The 14,362-nt window shown below is 42.5% G+C and overlaps 1 protein-coding gene across 3 annotated transcripts in view; it reads left to right on the top strand.

The window, feature by feature from the left end:
- LOC118085558 (parapinopsin-like) overlaps positions 1 to 14,362 on the top strand; it is a 55,860-nt gene that overhangs the window by 18,146 nt on the left and 23,352 nt on the right. For all 3 annotated transcript variants that reach the window (XR_015949488.1, XM_060273401.2, XM_088667583.1), the window contains exons 3-4: positions 3,788 to 4,107; positions 11,901 to 12,134. Coding sequence is in view for 2 of the 3 variants with exons in the window: in XM_060273401.2 (XP_060129384.1) it covers positions 3,788 to 4,107; positions 11,901 to 12,134 (554 nt within the window). In the remaining variant the exon portion in view is untranslated. The remainder of the gene's footprint in view (positions 1 to 3,787; positions 4,108 to 11,900; positions 12,135 to 14,362) is intronic.

The following is a 14,362-nucleotide window of genomic DNA, read 5'->3' as shown; positions in this document are numbered from 1 at the left end:
TGATTGACTGACTGATAGCTGTTGATGACCGAAAACGACTGCAAATGGTTTTGCATGAAAAAGCAAGGGTGGAGATGGCTGAAGATCGCTTTATCATGTATAATGAGATAAGAATCCAATGTCTCTGTTCAAACCAGGTCCCTCCATGGTTTTGAGCTTGGTGATAACAGCCTGCCTTTTGCTTCCATCCAGCCTCTGATCTAAAGGCAAAAACAGGATTGAAATCATAGGTCACATACTCTGTAGTGTACTCCAAGGCTGGAGGTGGTGAACCACTTTCGACTGGAGGGCCAGATCCCAACGCGGAGAGTCCTTCTGTGGCCCACTTTAATAGGTGCGTGGCTGCGGGCCCCAGTCAAGCACATCATATGAATGAAGGAATGAATCTTTATTTGCATCGGGCATAGCAATAAAACAACAATACGATATACAAAGAATAGAAATAAAAAGTGAATTATATAAAACACATTTTAGGGTTTTGAATCGATAGTCAAATAGTGAATCTTATTCTAATTGCCCCAGCTAAAAACCTTGCAACCTTTGCTGTCACCTGCTCACCTTGATCTGCCAAGAGAAAGGACACTGTGGCAGTGGCTGGATGACTCGGAATGGACAATAAGAGGGGTGATGACCTTCTTCCTCAAGTCTTTATAAAGAGTGCACATCATATGTTATCAGGCATTGCCCATCAAAGGACGGTTCTTGCTTTGCAGTTGTTGGGTTATAACTCCCGTCTTTCCTGGCCATTGGCTATGTTGGCTGGAACTGATGGGAGTTGGACTCTTAACAACACCCAGAAGGTCACAGTTTCTCCATCCTCATAGAGTCTGCATTTAGTTACTGCACTGAGATGGCATGTGTGAGGTGGTAATATTATTATTATTATTAGACGACTAGCCTCTTTTCTAGGTGTATTGTTGCACCTGGGATTGTCCTGAGGACTGCTGGGACGCAGAAACATTTAGTGGTGGTTCTTCCATTTTTGAAAATATAAAATCCAGCTGTTATCAGGATCTGTCTCCATCACTTGGAAGTACTGTAGTCACTATTGAATCGAAGCCACATTCTTTTTTTCTCTGTAAGCACAATCCTCTAAATTCGTTGGCGTACCTAGTGAAATACTTTTTCTTTTGATAAGCATTTTCTCCCCCCCCCCCGGAAGTTAACTAAGTGGACATGTCTTGGCCGTTTACATTGGTATTTTCCTAAACATCAAAGGGGACAAATCTTATGTAGAGGTGGCAATGCCTTTGTAATTGGGGCATCATTAAACGATTTCCAGGTCAATAAACAACAGCATTTATTGATTTGCAGACAACACCACAATTACGCACTTGTATAATCCATAGCAAACCCTGCTAGTTTCCAAATGCTTCTTCTCTGCCTGTTATAAAAAAAAACCCACTTCTCATTACATACCAGAGGACAACCCCCACTCACCCATGTACACACCAGCTGTGTGTAAATGTCAATGTTGCTGTCATTGTATATGCATTTCAGTGCAAACAAACAAACTTTGTTTCAATTTAGTGGATTAAGAATTAGCTTCTGGTAAATTTGTAGCCTGCTTTGGCCATTTGGTATGCATAGGTATTGAATGTGTGAAGTGGCTTCCAAAAATGTGCCGGCTAGCCCTGTTCTCTAGCTGCCAACACATGGAGTTACATTCATTCTTATGGTGGGAGCCCCATGTCCATATCTTTCAGTCTATCCCTGTGTCCAGGACACAGACAAAAGTTGAACCACATGATAACACCTGTTGCTGGAACACACCACAAAGGGTGTTTGAATTCTCTGCCATGTAAAAATAAAAGGAGCATTCCTGTACATACATGTCAAAGAAGGGGGAAAAGGGCAGAACATGTACCTTAACAGTAGTTCACAGCTTTCTTAATTCTTAATTCAAATATTTGATCCTTCACTGCAATTTGTAGAGGACAGCCTTACAAATGATAGATCACTTGGAGCTACTGTTTGTGGACAGCACCCTGCAGAGCCCGGCTCCCCCCCTCCCAAACTGGAAAAGTTGCAAATCCCATTGTTACATCTGTTGTTCCTCCCAAGCATCTTTTGTGCCCCATTTTGGCAACTGAACAGTTTGCTGCAGTGCTACCCCTTAGTTGGATTTGTCCCAGAAACCTCCCATTGCTGACCCCAGTCTTCCATTATACAATAAAGGGGGGTGAGGCCATCTTGCCAAACACTTTCTGAGTTTACTTGCATTGTATGCCAAACTTCAGACTAATTTGAAGGTTGAAGTGTCTGGATGCTAGCCTAAGTCAGAATGTTCTTGGGCCAAGGCCTGGTTTGGATTAAGCACTATGGCAGTCCCTTTTTCTTTGCAGAAATTCCATCTTACAGATATTGAATCACAGGCTTGGAGAGGAACCCAATGATGACATCTAGACAACCCCCCCCCTCCTTTCATGACTCATGGAAGTGAAACCCAGTAATAAGATACAAAGGGTGATAATGCTTCATAATGCTCACACAGTACTTTTCTGCCCTTAAGAAAATAGACTTCCAACCTGAAGAATATAGGCTAGAACTCAAGCTGTTCCACTAATGTCTGCAGAAGGAAACCATCTGGGTTGGGCAGATTGTATGATTACTTCCCACACTAGCATCAGTCACCCCACAGGAAAGGGAGATGTAGGCATGGGATCCACATCTTCTCTAGTCTGTATCCTCCTGAGAATTATGAGTCACACTGAAATGGTTGACTCAGGGCCATGGTCAACAGAGGATAGCATAGTCATCTGCTTGATTAGGCCCGCATCCTCGCTCCCAAAAGCTTCCTGGCACCACCTCATGATTGCCAGCTGCCCACTTCTATCATTTTTTCCTTCCTAACCCACAGGGGATGAGTGAGCAAATGATGACCATGAAAAGCTGAGTGCAGCTTCCATTAGTTCTTTCTCACTTGCCTGCCAGCACTCTCACCGGCGGACCAGCTGGCAGGGATATTGTCCTGTGTCCTGATGAAAACATGGGGAATTGCTTTAGAGCAGTCATGACTTTACAAAAAATGTATTCAGATACAGTTGTCTTTACCAATGGGAATGCATTTCCATTGAGAGAGAGGCAGGAGTTTTGAATATTTCCTTTGAGTAATTCTGAGATTGCCAAAAGCTTTAAAAGCAGATCTATACTATACTATACTATACTATACTATACTATACTATACTATACTATACTATACTATACTATACTATACTATACTATACTATACTATACTATACTATACTATACTATACTATACTATATGGTTCCAGCATCTGTATGTCCTTTGGTGATGAGGAAGTGACCGTAAAGATCAATGGAGACCAGGAGGTCAAGTTCCCTAATCAACTTGGGGTGAATTTTGCAAAATTATTCTCAGTGGAGGGAGACATCACTATCATAAATGTCAAGTTTGAAGTTCAGTCATGTCTTGTTTGTGTGTCTATAGAAGGGAAAATGAAAATGTGTTACTTGACCTTGTCTGCCTTGCCAGTTTCTTCCTATTGACTCTGGGAGGGGGAATTATTGGTTTGTTTTTGTTCTTATTATGTATTTTTGAGTTTTTTATATTGTAATTTTATGCTATGAACCGTCCTGAGATCTATAGATGAAAGGCGGTATACAAATTTAACTCATAATACTAATAATAATAATAATTCCCCTTGACATTCTCATCATGCAGAAAATGGTATTTCACTTTCTGCCCTTTAAGACTTTATGGCATATGAAATAACACAAAGTGATTCTCTTAATTATTCTTGTCCCCACTTCTTTCTCGTTGCAGGCATTGTGTCTTTGATCTCGCTGGCCATTCTGTCTTACGAACGTTACAGCACCCTCACCAGTAAACGTGGCTCTGACTACCAAAAGGCTCTGTTAGGAGTTGGGGGCTCCTGGCTCTATTCTCTGGTCTGGACAGTGCCCCCTCTCATTGGCTGGAGCAGCTATGGGCTCGAGCGGGCAGGCACCAGCTGTTCTGTCCGATGGACCTCTGAATCACCAGAGTCGGTGTCGTACATCATCTGCCTTTTCATATTCTGCTTAGTCATCCCCGTAATAGTGATGATATACTGCTACACCCGCCTCTTTTATGATGTCAAACAGGTAAGTGCGTCATAGGTATTATATGTTATCTCTGAGGAAGGTTGCGCTTCAGATATGTGCCCTCTAATATACATACGTTAAAAAAAGAACTGAAGGCTTTCAAAGATGGTAGGTTTCTCTCATTTCATATTCGAAGGCCCTAATCCTCTGCACACTTACTTGAGAGTAAGTCCCCTATACTTAGTGGCATCTCTGTGGTTTTTATTTTTTTATTACAGCTCTATCCTACCCTCCTTTGAGAGCAGTGCAACAGTCTCCTATCCAGAAAGCTTTCAGGGTCATACCCCAGTAGCAGAGCTGCATGTCTTCATAAACTGTTCTCTAGGAACATAGGGCAAAAAGATTTCTGCATTGCACAGTTTGGACTAGATGACCCTTGTTGTCCCTTCCAACTCTACCATTCTGTGATTCTATGAAGCTGTTTTACATCACTTGGTCCATCCACCTCAGTACTGTCTATGTTGACTTGACAGTTACTATCCAGGGTTTAGACATAGAATATTCCCAGCCTTCCTTGCAGATTCCAGGGATTGTATCCGTCTGCATCCAAAGCAGATCCTTTGTCTCCTGCTCCTTCAGAGTAAACATTTAAAATATTTATATGCTGGCCTTGAAGGTAAACTCATGCAGTTTGGTCCTGAATGCAGATGAAGAAAAGACTTGGCTCCAGGAGAACACCTAGGCTGTTCCTCTGATCAGACAGGGTAACAATAGCATCATCTATAACAGGTAAACTCACCAAGATCAGACCATCAAACCTTTCCATCAATGAATAGGGGTTATCTGCCTCGGACACTGATGAACTGACTGAAAATGGTTTAGGTTGAATATGAATTGAACTGGTAATTACCCATTGCTCTCCATTAATAAGCTAGTTTTACCTAATTTCTAAATCAGCATGATTAAGGGTTGTCTGCTGGATTGATTAGCTTTAATGAACTAGATGCCTTTTGATTATCCTTGTGGATCTGATGAGTTGACAGTATTTGTGATTAATTTGTTATTTAGGATTGCACTGCTGACACTACAGTGTCTACTGAGAAGTAAGTCCTTTAGTTCAATGGAACCAAACAGGGTTAGGATTGCAGCCTAATTTATTCTACCGTGATTAATGAGATTTATGACGTTGTTGAACTCCAACTCCCATCAACTCCAGCCAACCAACCCAGTGGCGAGGGATGATGGGTGCTGTAGTCAAGCAACTTCTGGATGTTGCTTTAGAATTAGAACTTGGAGAACTCTCATGCAAAGGACAACATTTGGAAGGGTTACGCATGTATTGATTGTCTGGAGAAATCTTCAGTTTTTACTTATTCTTTAGTGTGGTAGACATCTCCTGGCTTTCAGCGAAGTTTTTCTCATTTGAAGCCCCAAGAGTCTAATTTTAGTCAGGTTCTAAGTACTTGAGTAAGCAGGGTTGGCCTTTGCATTAGAATTTTGAAATTAGGGCTATGAGTAATGCCAGAATATTATATATTTGATTTTAGGAGCTAACTCCTGGAGGATTCCTGTCAGAGCAAAAGCTATTACCTGAATACCTTCAAGAATTAAATATTTGCCCAGTAGGAACCTACGGTATTCACAGAGCGCTATGACATTTCAAAGGCAAGATTGTAGGACATTAGGACCTATTATCATCAGACTGATTATTCCGGATTGTTTATTGCTAAGTCATGTGGTGTTTATATCTGGGGAAATAATAAGCTTTGTTAAACTCCCTTTAAAAAGGGCGAAACTAGAATTAAAACATGTGTATAGCTTTCATAACGGATGTGTGTATTTTGTACACAACTATTTGCACCATGTTCCATATGGCGATAGCCACAAGAACAGATTTCAGTGGATCTATTTTGTATGTCTTAATTTGAAATCGCACACGGTATCTTGTGAGAATGTGGCACAGAATTCTTAACAACAGAGTTTAATTGTTAATTAAGGCTGTACTCCCAACCTCATTTACCAGGGAGTAAGCCCCGTTGAATTCAACAGGATTAGGATTTACTTATGAGTAGGCTTTTCTGTGCGCTGCTCTGGTTTCGCCAGAAGCGGCTTAGTCATGCTGGGCACATGACCCAGAAAAACTGTCTGCGGACAAACGTCGGCTCCCTCGGCCAGTAAAGCGAGATGAGCGCTGCAACCCCAGAGTCATTTGCGACTGGACTTGACTGTCAGGGGGTCCTTTACCTTTTTAAAGCTTGGTTAGGATTGTGGCGTTAGCCCTTTCAAAATTCCATATTCCTTCAAAAAACCACTTTTTACTTCCGTTAGAAGTCTCTCATGTATAGTGTGCACTTAAAAACAATATCTGGATTTGTACAACAATAAGAAAATCCATTTCTTATTGTATACTGTATTTGGTTGGGTGCAAAGAGAGGTTGTCTTCTCTAGGGGTTGTTAGTTACTAAAGTAAAGGGGACTTTCTGACTTTCTGACCGGTGCTACTCTTCACAGTGGAATGCACAAATAACACATTGATGTTCCATGTACTCGGAAATGAAATCTCCTGTGGCTTTATACTTCTGTCTGTGTACTATATGCCATTGACCCAAGCCATAAACTCCTGGTGATGCTTCCAGTATGATACTTCACTGTACCTGTTAGCAAGAATTTAGGTAAAGAGCTAACAGGGCACAACAATGATTCCACAGGAAAATTACCTACAGAATAGTAAGCAAAAAAAATTGTTTGAACTTTCTAATGTTTGAGTGGCAGCAACATTGGAATTTACACTTAAATGCAGATGAGGATTCCTCACCTCGAAGCCCTTGATCCCTTAACTCAGGGGTCCCCAGACTTACCCGGCTTTGGGCCGGTGCCCGCCGTGCCGTTTGTGCGGCAGTCCGGAGGGCGGGGGAGGGCGCGCCTGTGCGCATGCGCACACACACTTACTGGCGCGGTGGCGCGCTTCCAGGTCGGAAAAAGCGCCGGAAATCGTTTGTGTGCATGCGTATGGGCCTCCCCCGACCCGGAAGTGCACTGGAAATGACCTCTTCTGGGTCGGGAGAGGCCCATACGCATGCGCACAAACGATTTTCGGTGCTTTTTTCCTGACCTGGAAGAGCGCCGCCGAAGCTGCGCGCCGTAAGAGCAGGCTGCGGCAGTGGGTGGCGGGGGTCGTCGCGGGCCGGATTGGGAGGCCAACTGGGCCGCATCCGGCCCGCGGGTCGTAGTCTGGGGACCCCTGCCTTAACTTCTCAGTGTTTCATGCCCTTTTAGGACACACAAATTGCTTGTTAATAGAAGCACATTTCCTTTAAGTGGAAATATTCTCTTTTGGAGACAGTTGCTGTACGGTGAGATGGGAGAAAAGCTGGTGGTTGATGTCTCATGCTGGCTACGGCTTTATCTGGAATATTTAATCTCCGCTTTCTAAAGCTATTGTGATAGTACCTGCCGCTGCAGGTCTCACAGGCTATCTGAGCTGAATCCTGATGACTTCCTTGTGTTCCTCACTTTTATCTCCCTTAGAGACCTGCTGCAGTTGTTTCACCTGTCAAAAAGAATCTAGGGATGTCTTGCTGGAGGCCGATGCTTAGGCGCATCTGATAAAGCCTCTCTTTTCCTTAGAGGGAGTAGCTGAACGCAGATATAGAAGGAAGAAGCATAGGATTGCATCTGTTTAAAGGAGCTTGTATAATCTCACTTGGCAACCAGTTGTTGCTGGGATGAGAGACCCGTAAGGAACTTCGTTGTTTCTTGAGCGTTGGTTGGATGAATGTGTTGTGACAGGATCCCCAACCCTGGGACATCCTGAGAGTTTTTGTCTCTCTGGGGATAAATGCATCTGTTTTGGTTTGTGGGTAAATGGAATTTTATTTTATTTTTTGCTTCAGGGCAAATGCAGAATTCCGGGTGGGCCCAGAGGGAATTGTGCCTCTGTAATGAACTCCTCGTGCAAGCTATATTTGTAAAGGGGGCCCAGCTATGCTGCTTGTAACTTGCCCGCTTTCGCTGTGAGCACTCGAACACAGAATTCAGGCCAAGTTTGAAGACTTGTTTCCTCTGTGCCTCTCACTCTATAGTGCCCTATAAGTGCCTCAAACACAACAAGAACCTTACATATATAAGAGACTTGGGTGCCAAGTTAGGATGGCTGTGTCGCCAAAATAAGCTGCTCAGAAACAAGATGGAGCATACTTGCAGTAAACCCTAGGGTTTACAGAAGTATTAAAATATGTGGGGGTGATTTCATGAGGCAAGCCTCCCCCAATCCTCCCCCAAATTTGTAGCCTGCTTTGGCCATTTGGTATGCATAGGTATTGAATGTGTGAAGTGGCTTCCAAAAATGTGCCGGCTAGCCCTGTTCTCTAGCTGCCAACACATGGAGTTACATTCATTCTTATGGTGGGAGCCCCATGTCCATATCTTTCAGTCTATCCCTGTGTCCAGGACACAGACAAAAGTTGAACCACATGATAACACCTGTTGCTGGAACACACCACAAAGGGTGTTTGAATTCTCTGCCATGTAAAAATAAAAAGAGCATTCCTGTACATACATGTCAAAGAAGGGGGGAAAGGGCAGAACATGTACCTTAACAGTAGTTCACAGCTTTCTTAATTCTTAATTAAAATATTTGATCCTTCACTGCAATTTGTAGAGGACAGCCTTACAAATGATAGATCACTTGGAGCTACTGTTTGTGGACAGCACCCTGCAGCGCCCGGTCCCCCCCCCCTCAAACTGGAAAAGTTGCAAATCCCATTGTTACATCTGTTGTTCCTCCCAAGCATCTTTTGTGCCCCATTTTGGCAACTGAACAGAAGTATTAAAATATTTGGGGGTGATTTCATGATGCAAGCCTCCCCTAATCCAATGATAATTGGAGGTTTTTAATGTCTGATGTTTTATTGTATTTTAATATTTTGTTGGAAGCCACCCAGAGTGGCTGGGGAAACCCAACAAGATGGGCGGGGTAGAAATAATAAATTATTATTATTATTATTATTACTCAGTGGCCATGGAATGCTGAGTTTCTTTGGGTGAGGAAGGCACAAATAATCAAGAGACGGAGGGAAAGTGGGACTAGAATATCCTGAAAGCATTGCTACAATCAACGGGGCTTACTTTTAATGAGGTGTAAGTTGGCTTATAGCAGGCATCCCCAAACTGCCGCCCTCCAGATGTTTTGGCCTACAACTCCCATGATCCCTAGCTAACAGGACCAGTGGTCGGGGAAGATGGGAATTGTAGTCCAAAGCATCTGGAGGGCCGCAGTTTGGGGATGCCTGGCTTATAGAATCGTTGAATTGTAGAGTTGGAAGGGCCCCCAAGGGTCATCTAGTCCAACCCCCTGCGATGCAGGAATCTCAACTAAAGTAGCTTTGCTATGCTTTTTGGTACTGGCAGTCATTTATAATTCCCCTCTTACTTTACTTTGCATCAAACTCTCAGAGGAAAAATAGAGTTATAAAGAGTGGGGGCGGGCGGTGGAGGAAAAAAGTCAATGATTTCATTTCAAGTTCTGAACTGTTCAACCATTTTTGCAATATTGCAGGCAATCACTTGCTTGGATGCTAATTCTGTAAGAAGGGCCCTATAAAACTTGCAAGCAATGGCTTCCTCTTATTATTATTATTTTAAAAAAGAAATCTTTATTGCCATTTTTCTATGAGTGGAGAAGCACAAGTTACATAGAGACTTTTCACAATAAAGGGGACAACAATAAAACATAATGAATCAGGAAAGGGGGGAGGGGAAAACCAGAACATTAACATGCAATGCATCTTTACATAGCGATCACAAATAGAATGTACAGGGAGAGGAATTAGGAAGTAGGTTATTTTTCTATGAGGCCTCTCTCCACATAGTAACCTAGGAAATTGGAGGTTTGCTGGGTTTCGCAAATGAGCTGACAAAGGAAAATAATTTATGTCACATCAAATAAAAGCAGTCTATTTTTGACTCATCTCTAAGGGCTCTCCTTCACCACAAGCATGTGGGAGGGGCATAGGTTAGATTTCCAGTGAGAGGCAACTGTGAATATGGCATGGAGCATGAATACTAAGGATTTATACGGTAAGTAACGGAGGGATTTCTGCCCCCTTCCAAAGAGAGGGGTTAGCTCTTGAGTTGTGATTATGGAAATATTATCAAAAACCAGAGACTCAAACTGCTGACTGATGCAGCAGTTCCACCACATATGAAGTAACGTTCCAGTGGAACCATGGCCTCTCCAGCATAGATTAGACTGGGCTCCCCCCCCCAAAAAATATATATAGATAAAACAGAGTAGAATCCATTGCTATCTCAATAACGTTTCTTGAGTGGCTTCTTGTATTCTTGCAGATACGGTTTTAACAGAGCTCTGGACCACAACATTTCTCAGTCATGTTCCTCTATCTGAATACCTAGGTCACTTTCCCAAACTAGTCTCATTCCATGGGAGGAACCAGATTCTATGTTGAGTAGAAATTTGTACATATCAGAAGCTAGCCCACTTTGACCTGGAGACTGCGTGTGAACAAAAAGATTTGAAAAATGTAAAGCAACGGAGCCCTTCTCCCTTATGGAATAGAAACTGGGCAAATAAACATACTTGCTTGAGGTGGAACCAGTGTTTTTATTTTTAATAAAAATACGCAGTTCCTCTACTTAGACATTGCATCTTATTTATTAAAGACATTTCATAGAGTAGCCTCTGCAATTCAGGTCAGCGATAGTCAATTTCTGTACATCAGGGTTGTTGTTCAGGCACTGATCTGTGAACATTGCACACTCATCAGACTCTAAAATGTTGCTGCCAATTGACAATATCGACTTAGAAGTTATATAACACTAATTAGGAGCTGTATGGGACAGTAGTACAATATGATTTACACGTGGTGATTTATTGGTTCTTCAGAAGCTATTTTCAAGGACATTTGCCTACAGAACTCCAAGAGAGGGACAGTATTAGCAACTTTTAAAAAGATATTTTATTTTTCCGTTCAAATTTAATTGAGCAATTAAAACACACACATAACCATTTCGTAGTGCCCTGGTGATCTATTTGGGAACCAAGTCTGACCATCTATTGTTGGTCCAGAGGCAAAGAGCAGCAGATTCAAAGGAATTCCATGCCAAAGGTTGCTCTTAAACAGAAAAAGATGCTGCAGTCCTATGCATAATTGCTTAGGAGTAATCCCCATTTAATTCAATGGGATTAGCTTCCAAGCAGGCAAGCTTAAGATTTGCCCTGTAAGCTTATTAATTAAAAATAATCTGGAGTACCGGGTATTTTGCAGGTGCCGTGTGACACCCAATTTTATTTAACTTTTGATTTGTTTCAGGGGTGAGGCAGTGTTTGGGAACAGTTAATGCCCCAAAAATAGCAAGAAAAGCTAGCCTGAGGCATCTGTCTTGTTCTGCAAAATGATAGGGCTGGTCCTGCTCAAAAGAACAAGGGCCTGACTGTTATGTATTCAGTGGTCTGTGTTTGCCTGAGCTTGAGTCTGAACTAAAGATTCTGAGCCCCTGTGTTCTGATTCGATACATGATATCCAATCACAGAACATTTCCCGATTTGGGCCTCTGCTATTGGCCCTTAAACTCTCGAGTCATAATTTGCAGCTTGGAAGTTTAGACAGACAATCACGGTGGGAGTGGGAGTGGCCCAGGCCTTCAGAAATGTACATAAGCAGTTGCTTTGCCCCCGTTGTTTAGTTCTGTTAATTCAATAAAGGTTCTTGCTGTTATCGCTGTGTCTTGGCTCTTGGGAACCCACCTACACTTCACTGACCATTTAAATTGACTTGCTATACTTTGGATATTTTGGACTGCTTACTAATAAGACACTATGTAATTTTTACCAGGTTGGAAAAATACGGAGGAATTCTGCCCGTAAAAGAGAATTCCACGTCCTCTTCATGGTGATCACGACCATCATCTGTTACCTGATTTGCTGGATGCCCTATGGAGTTATAGCTCTCCTTGCAACATTCGGTAGGCCAGGCTTGGTGTCCCCGGTAGCAAGCGTCATACCATCTATTCTGGCAAAGAGCAGCACTGTATGCAATCCAATCATCTACATACTTATGAACAAACAGGTGAGCATTACAGTTAAAGTGAGCTGTCTTATGTAAACTGAAAATGACCTCTGTGCCCCCAAAGTAATATTCCTTTGTTTGAGGACTAGTCTAAGAGTTATTGGCATCTGAAGCAGAAAATCCAAAATGGCAGACTTCCCCCCACAAGGCAAGGTAAATAATTCCCACCTTCGCAGGTGCTCAACAATTTGCTGTTCTATTCTGTGGCTGCCTCGCTCTACCTAATGGGATTGACTTTTGAGTAGTTATGCAAAGGATTGCAGAGTTAATAGATTAAAACTCATAGGACAACCAAGATTACTTTAGCTAGGCGATAAGCTTAATAGTTATTTTGACTAGTAATTAATAGCAGTTCGGGGGCTGTGCTTTGGGTGTGGAATGAGGGCAAAATTATAGTTTTAACAGGGATGGGGTTCTAACGTGGGTGGTTGTTGTTTTATTTTGGAGGAGGGGTTCTTTGTTTTTAAATATTATATCTTAATCTGTATTTTGTATTTGTGGTCTGGGATACTGTTTAGGGGCTTTTGTTGGGGAATGTATTTACAGTAGAACCTCGATTTTCGAGCGTTTTGGAAGCTGAACAATTCGGAACCCGGACGCCGAAAACCCAGAAGTAATTGCTTCTCTTTTCGAACGTGCCTCAGAAGTCGAACGGCTTCCAAGGCACTTTTTTCATTTCCCCCCCATTAACTTTGCAGCCAGCCCATTGATCCTTGGTTTTTGAATGTTTCAGAAGTCGAACGGTCTTCCGGAACGGATTACGTTCGAGAACTGAGGTTCCACTGTATTAGTTTGTATACATTAGTATTGTTAACTGTTTTAGTTGTTTTCATAATGTATTTTGTACTTTCAACATTGTAACTTTTATGTCTTGAACTGCCCTGAGACCTAATAACAATCAACCTGATGAATTTCTTTAAAGGGAGATGATAGAGAACATTTTTTTGTGTGTGTTACTGCTTTCCTAGATTAATTGGCACAAAAGTGTTAGGGATGGAATCTTACGGTGCGACCGTATCTTGGTAAGCACATGTCATGGGCAAGAATGGCAATCTCAGTATCATCCTGTGTGCCTTGGCAATTCTGGGGGGAATTGTAGTAGCAACCTGCTCAAGTGCACTGTTTCCCTTACTGACCAAGGGACAACTCCTTGGCCCTTGAAAAGGAGGGTTGTGGTGAGGTGATGTAGCTACGAGGAGAAGCAACTCACCAGGTGTGGTGGAGGTGCTATGTTAGCTTCCCCGCAGGTGGGGTTCTGTTACTCACTGGTAGGGAGTGCAGTGCGAACCTCCCCTTTTCCTGCTCCAGAGCTACTAACGGAGTTTCTAAGATAACTCCCACAGGCCAAAGCTGCAGCTTCTCCTAATATATTAAGATATCGCAGCACTGTCAGGCTTGTGCGTCAGGCTTGTAATGTATGGTCTGCTCATCTCTCTGAGTCACTTCTTTTCACACCACGGGGGTTTCCGCAACAGGAAATTCATCTTTGTCCTCATAACTGCTTGTACTGACTTTCGGAAACTTGGGAAAATGCCTCTTCGCAGACCCATGCTTGTTGTTTTCCCTGAACATCATGGAAGACTCTTGTGCTATTCTTCCTGCCCAAGAGCAAAAGGAATCCACCATTTGCAGATTAGGAACACATTGTGATTTTAAATGGTATACCTTCAGAAAATTAGGTACATGCCAACATGTCACATGCTTAAATAGGCAAAATCTAACTTGCCAGCGGAAAAGTGTCATCCTTGAATGGTGCCCTCTTGTGACTCTTTGTAGAAATATTCTTTGGTTCTTAAAAGCATTTTCATGTTTGGATCCAGGATCCTTAAGGAAACCTAGGATTCCTCCAAATGAGTTTCTTTCTACAGTGGTACCTCTACTTATGAATTTAATGCGTTCCGAACACACATTTGTAAGTCGAAAAAAATTGTAAGTCGAATCCCATAGGAATGCATTGGGAGAAAAAAGTCGAAGCAACCCTATCTAAAAATTCATAAGTAGAAAAAATCCTATCTAAACCGCATCCAAGATGGCGGATGGAGCTCCATTTGTAAGTAGAAAAATTCGTAAGTAGAGTTATTTGTAAGTAGAGGTACCACTGTAGATCTATTCCCTTATGTGTGGTGAGACTGGGCTCACCCAGCAGTGTTACAATACAACAGACCATGTCCTCAACTCCAGCCCAATGCTGAGACCTTGAACCCACACCTGTGAACTGTTGCCTCAGT

Source organism: Zootoca vivipara, chromosome 4, assembly GCF_965207765.1.
Source record: "Zootoca vivipara chromosome 4, rZooViv2.hap1.1, whole genome shotgun sequence".
Lineage (NCBI taxonomy): Eukaryota > Metazoa > Chordata > Lepidosauria > Squamata > Lacertidae > Zootoca > Zootoca vivipara.
This window is presented reverse-complemented; position numbering and strand designations above follow the sequence as displayed.